Source organism: Oncorhynchus tshawytscha, linkage group LG29, assembly GCF_018296145.1.
Source record: "Oncorhynchus tshawytscha isolate Ot180627B linkage group LG29, Otsh_v2.0, whole genome shotgun sequence".
NCBI classification, from domain to species: Eukaryota; Metazoa; Chordata; class Actinopteri; order Salmoniformes; family Salmonidae; genus Oncorhynchus; species Oncorhynchus tshawytscha.
The window spans coordinates 14,565,234-14,580,968 of record NC_056457.1 but is presented as its reverse complement, the minus strand read 5'-3'; the positions used below and the strand labels follow the sequence as shown (position 1 = coordinate 14,580,968).

Below are 15,735 nucleotides of genomic sequence, written 5' to 3'. Positions count from 1 at the left end.
AGAGTGAGAGATAGGGAGGGCCCGTGTGTGAATCAGAGTGACAGTGAGTCACGCGCAAAGATAAACAGCCCGGGTGCAGCCCTGTAATGGCTTTGCACTGGTCATTTGTCACTCAGATTGAATAGCAAACAGCGGGGTAGGCAATGGCAAGGCTATGCACTGCCACTTACTATTGCCCAAGGATGTCTAATAGCGAACAGCCCAATCTGTCCATGCAAGCACTGCAGATTATTCTGGTCACAGGACAAACAAACAAAATGGCCCCCCATTGAAGGAACACTTCCAAGACTCAGAAAAGCTTAAGCAAGTATGAAGTGCATAACTTATTCACAAGGTGGGAAAACAAATTAGTACACAAGTGAGCACATTTGATGGTATAGAATGGGCTTGATATTGCACATGTGGACATAAAAAATACAAATAAAGCCCACAGGTCTGAGTACTCTACTGTAGAACTCTAATGATTGGTCATGAGATCATGTTGATGTGATGTCACAAATACAAGGAGGTACAGCCAAGAACATTCAAAACTGCACAAGAGTATTGCTAAAAACTTTATTTCTCAAACCATTCAAAGAAGTAAAATATGTTTTGAAGAATCATAGTTTGAGAGATAAGTGAACAAACTTGAAACAAAAAGTGAATATAGCCCAGTGTCAACAGAAGAATTGTCCATAGTAGCAATTATAATTCACAACAGTACATTGGATAACCCATCCCTAGGTAGGACTAACAGTAGTTCAATGCTTGTTCACACCATCAATTAATAGCAGGTATTCTATTTTATTCTCCTAAATTCTGAAGGTTGTGAGTTAAAACACCTAAAAACCGCAATATTTTACTAAGCTAAGTCAATGTGTAAATCACAGCCCTAAAAATGGCAGCATGTTCCAAATGCATCAGTATACACATACCAACTGTGTGGTTTTCAAAATATCAAACCAAATAAATACTTAGGTGCAAGAAATAAAATAATATCAAAGTGCTCTCTGGAAGCAGACATAGTGTCCACCATTTTGGAAAAATACTCCTGGAAAATGTACTCAGGATTACAGAAGTAGTGGTGTAAACATCCATTGAAGTGAGTGCAGTGCCATCTGGTGGATGTTTCTCATCACATATTTCTAGTCTCCGTCGAAGATAACCATTCAGCTATGTGTCATTTCTGACCATCACAATGAGTTTACTGTCTATTTGTCCTTGGGTCTGCAAGGGAAAGGGCAGCAATATGGAATCTTCAGATGAGTTATTATCAACATTAAGTCAAATATAGAGGGATACTTCCAGGGAAAAACACTGTCAAACAAAAGTCACTACTTCTACTGGTGTAAGTCATGTATGCTACAGGAAAAACCCATTCTGTGGCTATGGCTAGCTGCAACCGTGTTTGTTCAGTACTTTGTTTGTTTAGTACCGTGTTTGTTCAGCACAGACCACTATGAATGAATGGCAATTATTGAGTGAGGAAAATTCCTAAGCAAAAAGACATGGTCTTCTGGGAACATGTGTGAAGTGTCCCCGCTTAAACCTGTTGAATATTTTATTCATACGATATCAAAAAAAACGATAGGAAAACAATCATTACTTTTAAAGAAGGCATTCTAGATACACTAATAGTTACATTGCAATAAATAAAGAGAGGCAGAGAAATCCTTCTCATGTGATTATATCAACCCAGGACCCCAATTTTAAATTAAATATGTCTCCAATCTGTCAAACAATTGTTCTTCACTTCCAGTCCAACTCACCCCTCAAAGCCCCCTAGCTACATCATCAGCCCATTAACAGGCTCTCAGCAGTGCCCCCTAGCTGTTGGTGAGCAGAGTGCATGACCCTAGCCTTTTTTACAGTGATGGGCAGGAGCTCCCCTGTGGCTTTCATCTGCTCAATCTTCCTGGCTAACGCCACGTCAGTCTCAATGACTAGGGCACACTTCTGGGCGTAGCTCACCAGGGTCTCCTCTCGTGGGCGGAACATCCCCACCAGCGGCAGGGTTTCCTTGGCTGCCAGGTAGAGCTCAGCGATGGACGCCGTGTTGGCAATGGTGTTCCTGTCGATGCCGTAGTGACGGAAAGCGCCACTCATGCTCTTCTTCTTGATGAAGGCCGAGAGGACTTGTTTGTAGCGGTGGATCACGTACTGGACGCCAGTGGCTGAGGAGAAGAGAGAGAGACAATGATGAAGGGGAAGATGGTATGTCCGTGCGAGAAGTGCTGAACTGTATGAAAACTGATTTGGAATGTGGGGATTGAAGAGTTGAAAAATGGTTCAATGTTGAGGAAGACAACTTACCCTTTTGTCTTAAAGAAAATAGGTATTGCATGCAGTCTCCGTGGATCCAGTCAAAAAAATTCCAATTGCTCTTTTTAGTTGCTGCTATAATTTGCAACTACATTTCACTAAAAGGCTTTGGCTTGATCTCTCAAATCAATATTTTAGTATAAAAACATATTCTGAACATTTAATTCTAACATTATTATAACAATTATATGATGAAATGTTGAATATAGTTCCTGACGTTTTGATACTTTTCAAACAATAACTATTTTTTACAAGGTAAATTGACTGACATTTACAGCAATGACCTGGGGAATAGTTACAGGGAAGAAGGGGGAGGTTGAATGAGTCAATTGGAAGCTGGGGATGAATAAGTGGCCATGATGGTCTGAAGGCCAGATTGGGAATTTAGCCAGGACACCGGGGTTAAGTGCCATAGGATCTTAAGTGACCACAGACATTCAGGACCCCCGTTTAACGTCCATCCGAAAGACGGCACCCTGCATAGGGCAATGTCCCCAATCACTGCCCTGGGATATTGTTATTCAGAACAGAGGAAAAAGTGCCTCCTACTGGCCCTCCAACACCACTTCCAGCAGCATCTGGTCTCCTATCCAGCGACCGACTAGGACCAAACCTGCTTAGCTTCAGAGGCAAGCCAGCAGTGAGATACAGGGTGGTATGCTGCTGGCTAACTGAGTCAATACTATCAGATGGATTTGTTTATTATTTGTGGGCAGAACGATTTTAAAAAATGAATGGGAAAAGTACAAACCGATCAGATGCTGAAAGCGAACTTGTACAGTACTCATTGGCATGATAAGAATACCCTTTTTAGCATACCTCTCTTCCTGCTGTAGTCTTTCCCTTTCTTTCCTCTCCTCCTGTCCTTGTGGTGTCTCCGCTTCTTGTGGTCGCTCGAGGCTCCGGACATAACGGTGGAGACAGACATTTCTGAGCCACTTTCATTACTGAAGGAAGAGCTGGATGATGCAACCCTCTCTCTCTTCCGGGGTTTGGGTTCGGAATACAGTGACTTCCCCGCTTTAGGTGCTGTGATGAGACAAGACGGAGTGATCCGCTTTTATTCCCACCTTTCACTTATTTCTTACATTATATGGAGATACATTATAAAATAGAGGTAAATAAGTATTTAACACTAAATTAGGTCCTTATGATAACATACAAATCCCCATTTAAATAATACATACAGATTCCACTGTCCAGTCCACTGTAACAACAGCACCATTCAGGACTGGGGGCACTGACCTTCAGCGGCTGAAGTGGCGGTGGTAGTGAAGGTTGGGACAGAGCGCTGGCTGGTCAGGTTCTCAATCTGGCTCCTGAGGAACTTCCTGTCCTGCTGCAGGTCCTCCACCTGTCTCTCCAGGGCAGCAATGCGCTCCTGTTTACTTTCCAGCATGCACTGCAGCTTGGTGATGGTCAGCATGACCCGGGGAGGCAGGCTTCCCTCAGGCTGGGAGGCCGCTGGAGGAACACCCAGGGGTGAAAATAAGGTGAATTACAAAAAAAAATAGTGGTAGTATGCCGTACCGGTATAACATGAGCATATCATAATCATTAAAACAAAATGTCAAGAAAACTGTAGACTATTACACCACTTTCTATCTTTACCGTATGTCAGAGGCATGAACAGTTAGCGAATGGACTTTGAAACGGGTGGTACAGCCTACGCTCCAAAATGCGATTTGGTTCGACAACATTTTTAAAAACATTTTGCCAAGGCAAAGATGAGTGGCCGACACGAAGATGCGCAACGACAGCAGTGGACGCATAAATTCTGGCCTAATGACGCTTGCCTTTTTGTGTTCTGTGTAACAGATATGTTTACGATTAGGCCCACTATTGATTTAATATGGATTCTATATGTAATTCTATGATTAGGCCCATAAAACAGTTTTGTTATGTCTACTTTCACCCCTGGGAACATGATGATACATTTAGTAGTGAGAAATAGAAGCTAGCTGCACACTGACGCAATACATGTTTTATTAATGAACCAAAGTATTATTATACAGTTGTAATACAGTAGTATTATTGGACATATCAGCCACCAGTGTGTGAATACACACAACCCACTGGAAGATCTAGGACAATACATGGATTATGGGTAATAAAGTCATCTTAAGGCATTCTTACTGGATACAGCACTGCTGGGTGTGTTGTCCTGCTCCACATCGCTAGTTGCTCCAGAGGTCATGCTCTCCCACTTGACAACTTCCAGGTCATGCTCTTGCTTTAGCCAGTGCTGTGAGGAACCCACCCGGGCCTTCCTCCTCACGGTACTAGAATCGATCTCTACACTGGGGGAGTACACTATCGGCTCCTGTTGCCACACAGAGGACATCTCTAGTCTCTACTTGGGAGGGAGATAGGGAAAAAGAAGGCATGGCCAGTGTTGCAATGCACTGTTTGGTATAACTTTCTAAAATAACACATAAAATGCCCTCTGAGTAATAACTTTAAACCTCCACTAACCTTGACCCCAGGCATGTGTCTGGTGCACGCACACACACACACACGCTTGAGGTTTCCATGGAGATGCCTAACATACACCTACCTAGAGATTTGTCAAATTTACTCAGATGCTCAAATTCATAAAAGTAGTAAAACCAGTAAAAATATAGGCTTTTACATTACAGTCAGTGTGTCATTATTATTAACTATTCATTAGTTACACAGTTAATTATTACAAATGAAAGTTGCGTACAAAGGACAATGCATTTGATCTTTCAGTAATAATTTACTTACTATAGCAGTATATTCATTACGTAGGCATTTTTAATATAAACAAATCTGTCAAATTACTGTTTTAGCACAAAGATATGACTTTAAACCGTTGGTTGTATTGTGTCAACGCATTATAATATGCTACCATTTCTTTATGAGCGATAATTAACCTTTCAAGATGGATGCAAATGGCTGCAAACTAGGCAGCAAAATAGAGCCACTAATGTGCCTTTGTGACCTTACCGTCTTGAAAAACCTTTTACTTCCAAATATTTTAACACTACAAACCGAGGTTTGGCAGTTTGCAGGTTACTTCTTTCCAAAATAGTAGTTTCGTCATGCAGGTGTCCAATGCATGCGTCTCAGCAGATAAGAGCATCCTTCGTAGTAGCCTAGCCTGAATAGCCGCTTGTGGTCGCTATATAACCGTTTTTTTTTTTACGGATACACTATTGGAGGTGACGCGGGCTGCTGTCTCTTTGTAGTGGTGTCAAAGACGAGGAAAGGGGTATAGTAATATCCAAGATCCTTGGAGCGTCCCTACCCTGACCTTAACCCCTACCCTTAACCTAACTCTAACCTTAATCATAACCCTTACTTTAACCATTTTAAATGTCCATTTTAATGGGGTGATGGCAGAAAAATGCTATTTGACCTCTGACAATGACAAACATGTGCACCTAGGGAGTTTGAGTGTAAAATTGCCAAGTCTACACTAATGATATACACACTAACAGTCGAAAGTTTGGACACACCTACTCATTCCAGGGGTTTTCTTTATTTGTACTATTTTCTACAGTGTAGAATAATAGTGAAGACATAAAAACTATGAAATAACACATATGGAATCATGTAGTAACCAAAAAAGTGTTAATCAAATCAAAATATATTTTATATTTGAGATTCTTCAAAGTAGCCATCCTTTGCCTTGATGACATCGTTGCATTTCAATTGACAGATGCACCTTGTTAAAAGTTAATTTGTGGAATTTCTTTCCTTCTTAATGCGTTTGAGCCAATCCGTTGTGTTGTGACAAGGTAGGGGTGGTATACAGAAGATAGACTTATTGTCACGCCCTGACCTTAGAGATCCTTATTTATTCTCTGTTTGGTTAGGTCAGGGTGTGACTCGGGTGGGAAAACCTTTGTTGTTTTTGCCGAGTGTATCGCCGTCCAATGGAGCAGATGGAGGCAGCGAAGGCGGAACGGTGACGATACGAAAAGTTACCTCAACGACAGAAGTGCATCGCCGTCCAAGGGTGCAGATGGAGGCAGCGAAGGCGGAACGGTGACTATACGAAGTTAGCTCAACGACGGAAGCACGGGGAGATTGCCGGAGGTAGGGTTTAGACCTGAGCCAACTCCCCATGCTTATCGTGGGGAGCGTGTGACTGGTCAGGCACCGTGTTTTGCGGTGATGCGCACGGTGTCTCCAGTGAGCGTTTACAGGCTGTTGCGCTCTGTGCCAGCGCCCCGCATTTGCCGGGCGGAAGTGGGCATCCAGCCAGGACGGGTTGTGCCAGCTCTACGCTCGAGACCTACAGTGCGCCTCCACGGCCCAGTGTTTCTGGTGCTCTCTCCACGCACCAGGCTTCTAGTGCATCTCCCCAGTCCGGTGAGACCTGTTCCGGTACCACGTACCAGGCCTCCAGCATGTCTCACCAGCATGGTAAGCCCTGTGGCAGATCCACGAACCAGGCTTCCAGTGCGTCTCCTCAGTCCGGTGAGACCTGTTCCGGCTCCACGTACGAAGACTCTAGTGATGATCCATGGCACGAAGCCTCCAGTGACGATCCATGGCCCGGCGCCTCCAGTGACGATCCATGGCCCGGCGCCTCCAGTGACGATCCATGGCCCGGCGCCTGTAGTGATGATCTATGGCACGGAGCCTCCAATGATAATCCATGGCCCAGAGCCTCCAATGATAATCCATGGCGCGAAGCCTCCGGTGATGATCCATGGCCCGGAGCCTGCAGTGAAAATCCAGGGCACGGAGTCTCCAGCAACGGTCCCCAGTCCGGAGCCTCCAGCGACAGTCCCCAGTCAAGAGCTTGCAGCGATGATCTACGGTCCGGAGGTCCCGGCGACGGTCCCTGCACTGGAGGCGCCACCGAAGTGGGTACTGTCACGCCCTGACCTTAGAGAGCCTTATTTATTCTCCATGTTTGGTTAGGTCAGGGTGTGACTCGGGTGGGAATATCTGTTTTCTATTTCTTTGTTGTTTTTGCCGAGTGTGATTCCCAATCAGAGGCAGCTGTCTACCGTTGTCTCTGATTGGGGATCATATATAAGTTGTGATTTTCCATTTGGGTTTTGTGGGGTGTTATTTTCTGTTTAGTGTCTGTGCCTTGATGGAAGTGTTCGCATTGGTTTTTCAATTTGTTATTTTTGTTTGAGTGTTTCTTGAAAATAAATATCATGAACACTTTCCACTCTGCGCTTTGGTCCACTCTTCCTTCCAACCGCCGTGTCTTTGTGAGACGCAGAGTAGGTGAACAGATGAGCTCCGCATGTGTGGTTCCCACCGTGAAGCATGAAGGAGGTGTGATGGTACTTTGCTGGTGACACTGTCTGTGATTTATTTTGAATTCATAGCACTCAACCAGCATGTCTACCACAGCATTCTGCAGCGTTACGCCATCCCATCTGGTTTGCACTTAGTAGGACTATAATTTGGCTTTCAGCTGGACAATGATCAAGAAACACACCTCCAGGCTGCATAAGGGCTACTTGACCAAGAAGGACAGTGATGGAGTGCTGCGTCAGATGACCTGGCCTCAATCACCCGACCTCAACCCAATTGAGATGGTTTGGGATGAGTTGGACCGCAGAGTGAAGAAAACGCAGCCGACGGGTGCTCAGCATATGGGAACTCCTTCAAGAGTTCATGAAGCTGGTTGAGAGAATGCCAACAATGTTCAAAGCTGTCATCAAGACAAAGGGTGCCAACTTTGAAGAATCTAAAATATATTTTTTATTTGTAACACTTTTTTGGTTACAAATGATTCCATATGTGTTATTTCTGAGTTTTGATGTCTTCGCTATTATTCTACAATGTAGAAAATAGTAAAAAAAATAAAAACCCTTGAATGAGTAGATGTGTCCAAACTTTTGACTGGTACTATATAAATAATTGAAAATGTGATTATATTAGGCTTATGTTCAAAGACAAACACACACAGAAAAATGTTAATAAACATACATTTTATTCTGTAATTGTCATGTGGTTATTTGTTAAACACATTATTTGGCTGATACAAAGGCAAATATTGGTCCCTATTCCATATCTTTCCATAAGGGCAGGTGTGCACGGCCTAAACCCTGTTAACATTTCCTCTCTTGAATTAAATTCACATCAGTAGTCAGCATTAGAAATTGCTATAAATACAGGTATCTGAAGTTATTCAGCTGAGATTACAGGACTTTCTAATATGACCAAAAGCCTAATATGTTAATACAGCTGCTGTTACGCAACACACAATTGACTATTCTTAGTGTCATAAGAACACATACCTTCCTACATTGCCTCAAATACCTTCCCTAACACCTTTTTTGTGGCTATATCTGTAAACACATTTATCGAATATAATATTGTCGTCTAAATAAAAAAAAAGGTAATATTTTAATACCCTAGCTAACAGTTCTACACACTCGTTAATGCTGAAGATGGAGTTTGGGTGGAAGATACTGGCACTGGATCGATCAAATCTATATAGCGTCTCATTAAACATGGACCAAATGTTTTGCTGCCCGTTTAAAATGCAAGGGTAAAAATATGAACCATTACATATTTGTACACAAGTTCCCAGGTGGGTCAAAAATATTCCTTATGACTGCTCTAGGGCAATGCAGTTTTAATCGGCAATGCATGTCATGTTGAAATAGAAATTATTTATAAACTGCCACATATCTGTGCACTACAGATCCTATTAAATGTACATGCTGCATTGGACATAGGTCTTATCTGTATAAGACTGATAAGTTCAATACAATGCTCTACTGTAATCTTCCAGCAACACCCTGTCCCAGTTCCTACAAATGCCTTTTTGTGTGCGGACTGACCTTCCTACCAAGCACTGAACCACCTGATCCTACTGAACTTCACTTAACTAATTTCACTGCAGCAAAGAGAATGTTGGGAACTTGATATCTAGAGATAACTTCAAGGACTAGAGCCACTATATGTTCCAATGGTAAAATGGATTGTTGGTCTAAAGTATAGTATGTTAAGTCTCTATACTAGTCCTAGCACTCCTCTAGATCAAAACTAATCATGTCACATGCACACAACTGTCTTTAGTATACTCAGGGAACCTAGACATCAATGCAAAATCAGGAGAACAGAACCAGCTGGATTTGAGCTATCTCCAGTTCCACCCCCTGCCCTATCCGAGAATGTCGCATGATTGGGGACAGTAGGACTGATTGTAAGTAGCGTTAGTTTGTCCACGAATGAGCAGCAGCACCCTCGGTCCCTTTTAGGCACTCTGATCTCTCCTCCCTCTCTATATCTCTCCCTCCCGCCCTCTCCCTCCCTCAATGGCAGACAGCCAGCAGGAGACGTTTGAAGTCTCCACCACACTCAGATTTGATGGCATCCTTCAGGGACATGTCATACTTCTCCAGGTACATGTCTTTAATGGTCTCCAGGTCGTACTGTTGAACAGAATACACATCTCATCAGCTGACCTCTGTCTGCTTTTAGATTAATCAACCGAGTCCAGTAGTCTAAAAGGGGCATTTTCTTAATGATTTCCCTGAGCCATGTATAATGCATTTGCAATTGCTGCCGAGGTAGTCGGCAAAATTAGCATAGTCTCTTTGGATGACATACCCCTAACCTATTTTCATGTCATTATTTTTACCATAAAGTAAAGTATTTAATATACATTTAATGCATGTAGTCAGTAGTCAAACGTATTTGGTGTCTTTGATAGAACAAAGCACGATCCTAAGACTCTGTCAGAGTGCATGTCCATACATTACCTCAGAGCGGCATATGACGATGCGGATGAGGGTGTCCTCATCAGTGCCTGCTCCTTTCATGGCTTCATTCAGTCGCCGGGCGAAATAAAGCTGAGGGTTCTTAGCAACCCTCACTGAAAAGAGAAAATGCCTTAATATACACTGATTTTCTCAACCAAAATAAAGATAGCTTTTTGTAAGGCACCTGACACATCGTATTCAAGTGAGTAACTTTTTAATCTAGTTGAATGTACTGCTTTTAAGTTGTGTACACACCAAGTGTGATGTAGCAGCCCTTCAGTGTCCCAGAGACCTCATTCTCAATGGCATCCATAATTTCCGTTCCAGAGAGCTGGGACAAACGAAACAGGGTTAGCATAACACTAAGCATACACAGCAGTACAGAGGATAGATCACATGGAGCCTTCTGTTCGTACAAAATAAAGAGACTGATAACAGATATAGGCTGCTAACAGTGGACCCACCTGCTCATACACCTTGAAGGTGGCCTGAAGTTGCAGATAGTTTCTTTTGGCCAGGATAAAGTTGAACGTGGATTCATCTGTCCCAAAACATCCCTCACCAGCCTAAATAGTAAATATGATTGAAATAAAACAGGTAAATCTACTTTTTGATATTATTGTTTCTTGAATGCACTTCTCCGTGCCATACCTCAAACAGGGCGGTGGCATCTGCTTCAGCCAGACCCTCATCCACATCGTAAGTCTCATCTCTGGTGCCCTAGAACAGAAAGCTTTCACTGACTTCTGTGGTGAGATGAAATGTAGCCTTTCTGTCTGGCTCAGGATATTGTATCTGGCCTCCATTTTACTAATGAAAGGACATTGGAAAAGCAGGCAGGCAGACAGCCAACGTGTGTGTGTGTGTGTGTGTGAGTGAGTGAGTGAGTGAGTGAGTGAGTGAGTGGAGTGAGTGGAGTGAGTGAGTGAGTCAGAAAGAGAGAGAGGCGTAGGGTTAAGAGAGAGGCCAGGCAGAGGGAGCTTGATTTCAGTCCAAAGAAGGGAAGGGAATTGTGTTACATGGCAAGAATCCAACAGTGAAACCATGGGGCTACTTACCTGTAAAAGAGCAGTGAGCAGGTTTCTCACATCTCCACTAGTGTCCCCTTCGATATCTGATTCCAGGTCCCGTTCATGCACTAGAGAAGTCACAGAGAAACAAAGAGAGAGAGAGAACGCAACAGAAAAATTGGGAATATACTGTTAAAGGCTGATGTAACATTGAGAGGCACAGAGGAATAGGTGTTCCCTTGTTGTCATGACAACTGATATCATTATTCTATCTAAGCCAAAGGGGAATAGGCATGGTGGAAAACCCACCCATAACAACAAGATATGTCTTTTAATCACAATCCCAAATCAGAACAGAATCAGCAGTGCAGAAAACAACTGGATGAGCAGAATAAGGTGACCAGTGTGGTTGGGATGGCAAGCCTATGGACTTTACGGGTCATGCAAACTATGACCTCTTGCCCTAAACTAGCCAAATGAGTTAGGTTCACTTCATGGCTTCTTCCTGTTAGCCTTTGTCAACTTTAGTAAATATCATATAATGAATAATCATGCAAAAAGACACTTGATTAAGTTAATGGGGGAAAATATATATATTTTCAACCTTATATTCAACACAACCTCTAAGGCAGACAGAGAGAGTTGCCGTAACTGCAGGAAACAGAGATTACAGAGTGTGTGGCTCATTATGGTGTGTGTTGCCATCTGTTACAGATGTAGGGTTTTAAGTTGGTCACTCTGTTGCAGAGAATTTTCCTGCTCAGCAGGAAATGCTAACGTGTAGTGTATTCAAGGTTTTAAAAGGCTTCAAAAGTTTTTAATTTCCATTTTAAAGTGTCAGACCATGACAAAACAAATTCCATGATTTATTATCCACATAATAATTCACATTTCCTGTTGCTGCAGGATTATTAATCTGTTGTATTATACTGGCTCAAATGAAGATCCTACATCTGTAGTTATCAGTCAAACTACGGAAAACTGAAACTAACCTTGAGGGTTAAGTTTAGGTATGAATTCTGAGTAAGTGTTAAGGTCATGGGTTACGTTTAGGCATTAATTCCAAGTGGGTAAGGTTAGGGTTAAGGTGTTGGTCAGGGTTAGAATAAAATTACAATTCAAAAATGAGTGCCTAGTACAGGGATTGAAACCCGCAATGTTCGGAGCTGTATTTTACGGTTTAGCCCATCCTCAACACCCTAGCTTGACGCGAGCCAACTCGATGTTAAGACACTCGCGTTGCCCCTAGTAGACGGTTGGAAATTGACATGGAAATAAAATGACTAGCCATCACGTAACCTCACCATTCTAATAATGGCTTGACAGCGCGTAATCCACTGGAGTTTGGGCAGCTCATAATTAATCATCTCCAGCACCACCCCAACATCAACACGTGAAAACAGTGAGTTTCTCTGTTTTGCAAGTGAAAAAGATGCACACCAGATTTCCACGTCATCTGGTGTACATCATGTGATTTTAGCCATCTATGAGCAGGCAAAGGTTAATAAAGTAACTGGTGGAGTAACCTTTGCCTACTCATAGTTGGTTAAAATCACGACATACCAGATGATGTCAGTGTTTGCGTATGATGTCATCAGAAACACTTGTCTTTTCACATATATCGATGTTGAGGTGGTGCTGGAGATTATGAATATGAGGTCGTCCCTTCAAAGATGTCATGCCCGGTAGGGGGAAACTGTGCCACTGGCCGCCCAACTACAGTTGTTATTGTTTTTGTTCCCGAGCTGAGGAGCATGACTCTTGGTAAAACAAAATGCGCAGTACATATTGTGCTTTCTATCACACGTGCAATGGTGTCCGAGATTTAAAAAATGTGTTATTTGCAGTCATTTCTTTGTTGATGTCATATCTCAATTGGATGTGGCTGTTTCACCATTAAGGATGCCAGCTTTAAGGTGCAGTGTGAGGGCGAAATTGATACTTACCCTGAAAGTAGCATTCTTTTAACATGTGAATATCCTGTTGGGGGGAGAAAAAAAAAAAGAGAATGAGGGGAAATAAATACATATTAAGACGACAGTTTTTCTTCTAATCTTGAAACTGAAACCGTACAGCGTTTGTGGCAGTGCACAGAATCTCCACCAGAGTATCCTCATCAGTGCCTGCTCCCTTCATGGCCCTCCTGAGCTCCTTCACTGCATAGACGACTGGAGGGTCCAGCATGGCCACGACGGCATTCTCAAAGTTCCCCCCCAGCTCACTCTTCAGCACATCCACCAACTCCTTCTCCAGAGAAAGAGAGAAAGAGAGAGAGATGGGTGTGGTTGGCTGGTTTCCTCAAATTAGCCACACATTTCGGTTATGCAAAACGACATATTTCTTGGTGCGGTATAAGATGTACATTTTTCCTTTACTATAAAATGAATTAGTTTAGTACTCACATTCTTATACTTGTCAAAATAGGCCTGTTTAATTTCCATGCGCTGGGCTGCACAGCGGTTAGTAAGTATGTCAATGATGACCTGTTCATCAGTGCCTGTACAACAAAATATAACCATAAAAAAAAACACAAATACCACCCGTAGGCCCTATTTGGACTATGGCACAATGTTGTGCCATTAAAATAGCTTGGGCACAGCTATTTGTTCATTGTAAGTAACCCACACAACTCTCACTCATTGAGCAGAAACATCCCTGGAATGCTATAAATTAACAAAAAATATCGCAACTTACCCAAGCCTTTGCAGGCTTTGTTTAAGGCCTTTATGTCAGCCACAACATCAAAGTCCTCGCATGGCATGATTGTGGGCTAAATTAACAAAGATAATCGTTATGGCATGCTCTACAGACTAGCTAATAGCCACATTAAAAAAGAAAACACCTTAATACAAACGTTTTAGGAGCAGTTTGATGCATGATTTCCCTTATATAGTAGCCTGGTCTAGTCTACCCTCCCTTCCAATCCTAGTAAGAAATAAACTATTTAACATCACATTAGTTTAAAAACATTGAAATCAGTAGGCCTTTTTAGGTATGTATTATGTAATAACACTGTAGCATTAGAAACAACGTAACATGACATGGGGGAGGGGAGAATATAGTGAACTGAAATGGCAAGAAACACACTGGCTCAGGAATTTGGCGGCGGATGTGTGTTAATCAAACAGTAGATGGGCGCAGCGCCCCATAGCCGAAACTGAGACATGACGATGGAAACACCCCATAGAAAAATACAGAGGACTCTAGATGGACATAACCGTTTTAACACGGACAGTGCCATTGAGGGCTTTCACCATTTTATAATAGTCAACTGGGTGGGGATTCCTATGGGTTGGGAGTGATCAGCCAATGATCACAACATTGCATTCTTCTTCAAATTTAGTTGCCTATGGTTAGTAAATGGCTTAAAGCTACCGGTAAAAATCACTGCCACCTAGTGGCAACAATAACTTAACGCATCAGACTTGGTTCAATCCCCAATATTAGCTTTATGCTTCTTTCAAACACAAAATAAGAATATTGACTACTTTAAAATACAGAGTCTCAATGGCATTGCCCATGATGTCGCGGACTCCATATTAGCAAAGGTAAGTCATCTATCTCTATGAAACACCCTCATGCTCTGCTCCCACCCGTACCCTTCCTCTCTGATTCACTCGTTCATTATTTAGGTTAATCTAAACGGGATTGTGAGGAATTCCGCAGAGGAGTGGCTGCTTCCTCTGCGTTTCCCCAGGCCTGTCACATGCGCTGGTTTGTAATTTGTAGGGCACTTGGATTTAATAAATCACGGTGACAGATTTGACCCAATATGTCAATCTGTATAAAAATTGCATAATCTATTATAATTCTACATTCAGTTGTGGTACAGTGTGGAATGTCGGAAACAAACTCAAAATAGTTTTCTGATGGCGTTATAACATTATAATCCGTTATAATCCACTCTACAATGATAATTGACCAACAAATAAAAAACATATTGGCCTACATAGTAGCCTAGATAATATTCACAAATGCCTATCATTTCCAATCGACCTGCCCCGGTTTTACTTCATTTTATCACATCTTTGTAAAATTATAAAACAATGGTAGGTGTCGGTACTTACTTGGCAGTTTCCCATTTTTACAGATATTTGTCCCGCTGCGTTGAGATCACTGAGGTATATAGTTGAGATATCCTCGTATTTACCAGATGTGGTAGCGGACATTCATGTAAACTCGCGAGATCAACTACGATTTAGCAAGGCTAAAATCAAAGATGGTGGATAAATAAAGACAGTTCACTCAGGCCGTTTACAATTGAAATAAATGTGTGAGATCCGGTCTACTTAACTGGGTGTGTCTCCCATAGACACCAATGAAATAGCAGCTGGGTCTGGTTTACTTAGTTCAGGGATGTGCAACATTGATGGGGTTTGCAGTGGCTCACAGGTCTACCTACCCACACATGTAGACAGAGCTAGCCCTAGCCTTTTGGGGGCCCTAAGTGAAATATGATTTAGTTAATTGACTTTCATTGAACCAGAAAAAACAGCGTGTGGGCTGTCTCACTTCCTCTTCTGTCTCTGGCTAAAACCACAGAGTTTCTAAACTTATCTTTGGTAAAACTATAAGCCACATGTGTCAAAACTAATTCCACAGAAGGCTGAATGTCTCCTGGTTTTTGATCCTCCCTGTACTTGATTGATAAATTAAGGTCACTAATTAGTAAGGAACTCCCCTCACCTGATTGTCTAGATCTTTAATTGAAA

The 15,735-nt window shown here is 42.3% G+C and overlaps 2 protein-coding genes across 3 annotated transcripts; both read right to left on the bottom strand.

Moving 5' to 3' along the window:
* Window positions 1–541: 541 nt before the first annotated feature.
* Window positions 542–5,579, bottom strand: LOC112245408 (coiled-coil domain-containing protein 106-like). Of its 2 annotated transcripts, none has more exons than XM_042308951.1 (5): window positions 5,317–5,579; window positions 4,438–4,654; window positions 3,547–3,765; window positions 3,121–3,330; window positions 542–2,153 (listed from the first exon to the last, which is right to left on the bottom strand). In XM_042308951.1, the coding sequence occupies exons 2-5, from the start codon at window positions 4,643–4,645 to the stop codon at window positions 1,774–1,776; spliced, it is 1,017 nt and encodes a 338-aa protein (XP_042164885.1). In that variant the 5' UTR covers window positions 4,646–4,654; window positions 5,317–5,579; the 3' UTR covers window positions 542–1,773. The 2 variants fall into 2 exon arrangements, with proteins under 2 accessions (XP_042164885.1, XP_024269258.1); XM_024413490.2 differs by having other exon boundaries at window positions 5,272–5,577.
* A 2,637-nt stretch (window positions 5,580–8,216) lies between these two features.
* On the bottom strand, window positions 8,217–15,610 carry LOC112227881 (annexin A13-like). Its single transcript, XM_024392851.2, has 11 exons — window positions 15,091–15,610; window positions 13,718–13,793; window positions 13,426–13,520; window positions 13,097–13,267; window positions 12,970–13,003; window positions 11,072–11,151; window positions 10,665–10,733; window positions 10,478–10,579; window positions 10,269–10,344; window positions 10,014–10,126; window positions 8,217–9,683 (listed from the first exon to the last, which is right to left on the bottom strand). Exons 1-11 carry the CDS (start codon window positions 15,190–15,192, stop codon window positions 9,564–9,566), a joined length of 1,038 nt encoding a protein of 345 aa, XP_024248619.1. The 5' UTR covers window positions 15,193–15,610; the 3' UTR covers window positions 8,217–9,563.
* Between the last annotated feature and the right edge of the window lie 125 nt (window positions 15,611–15,735).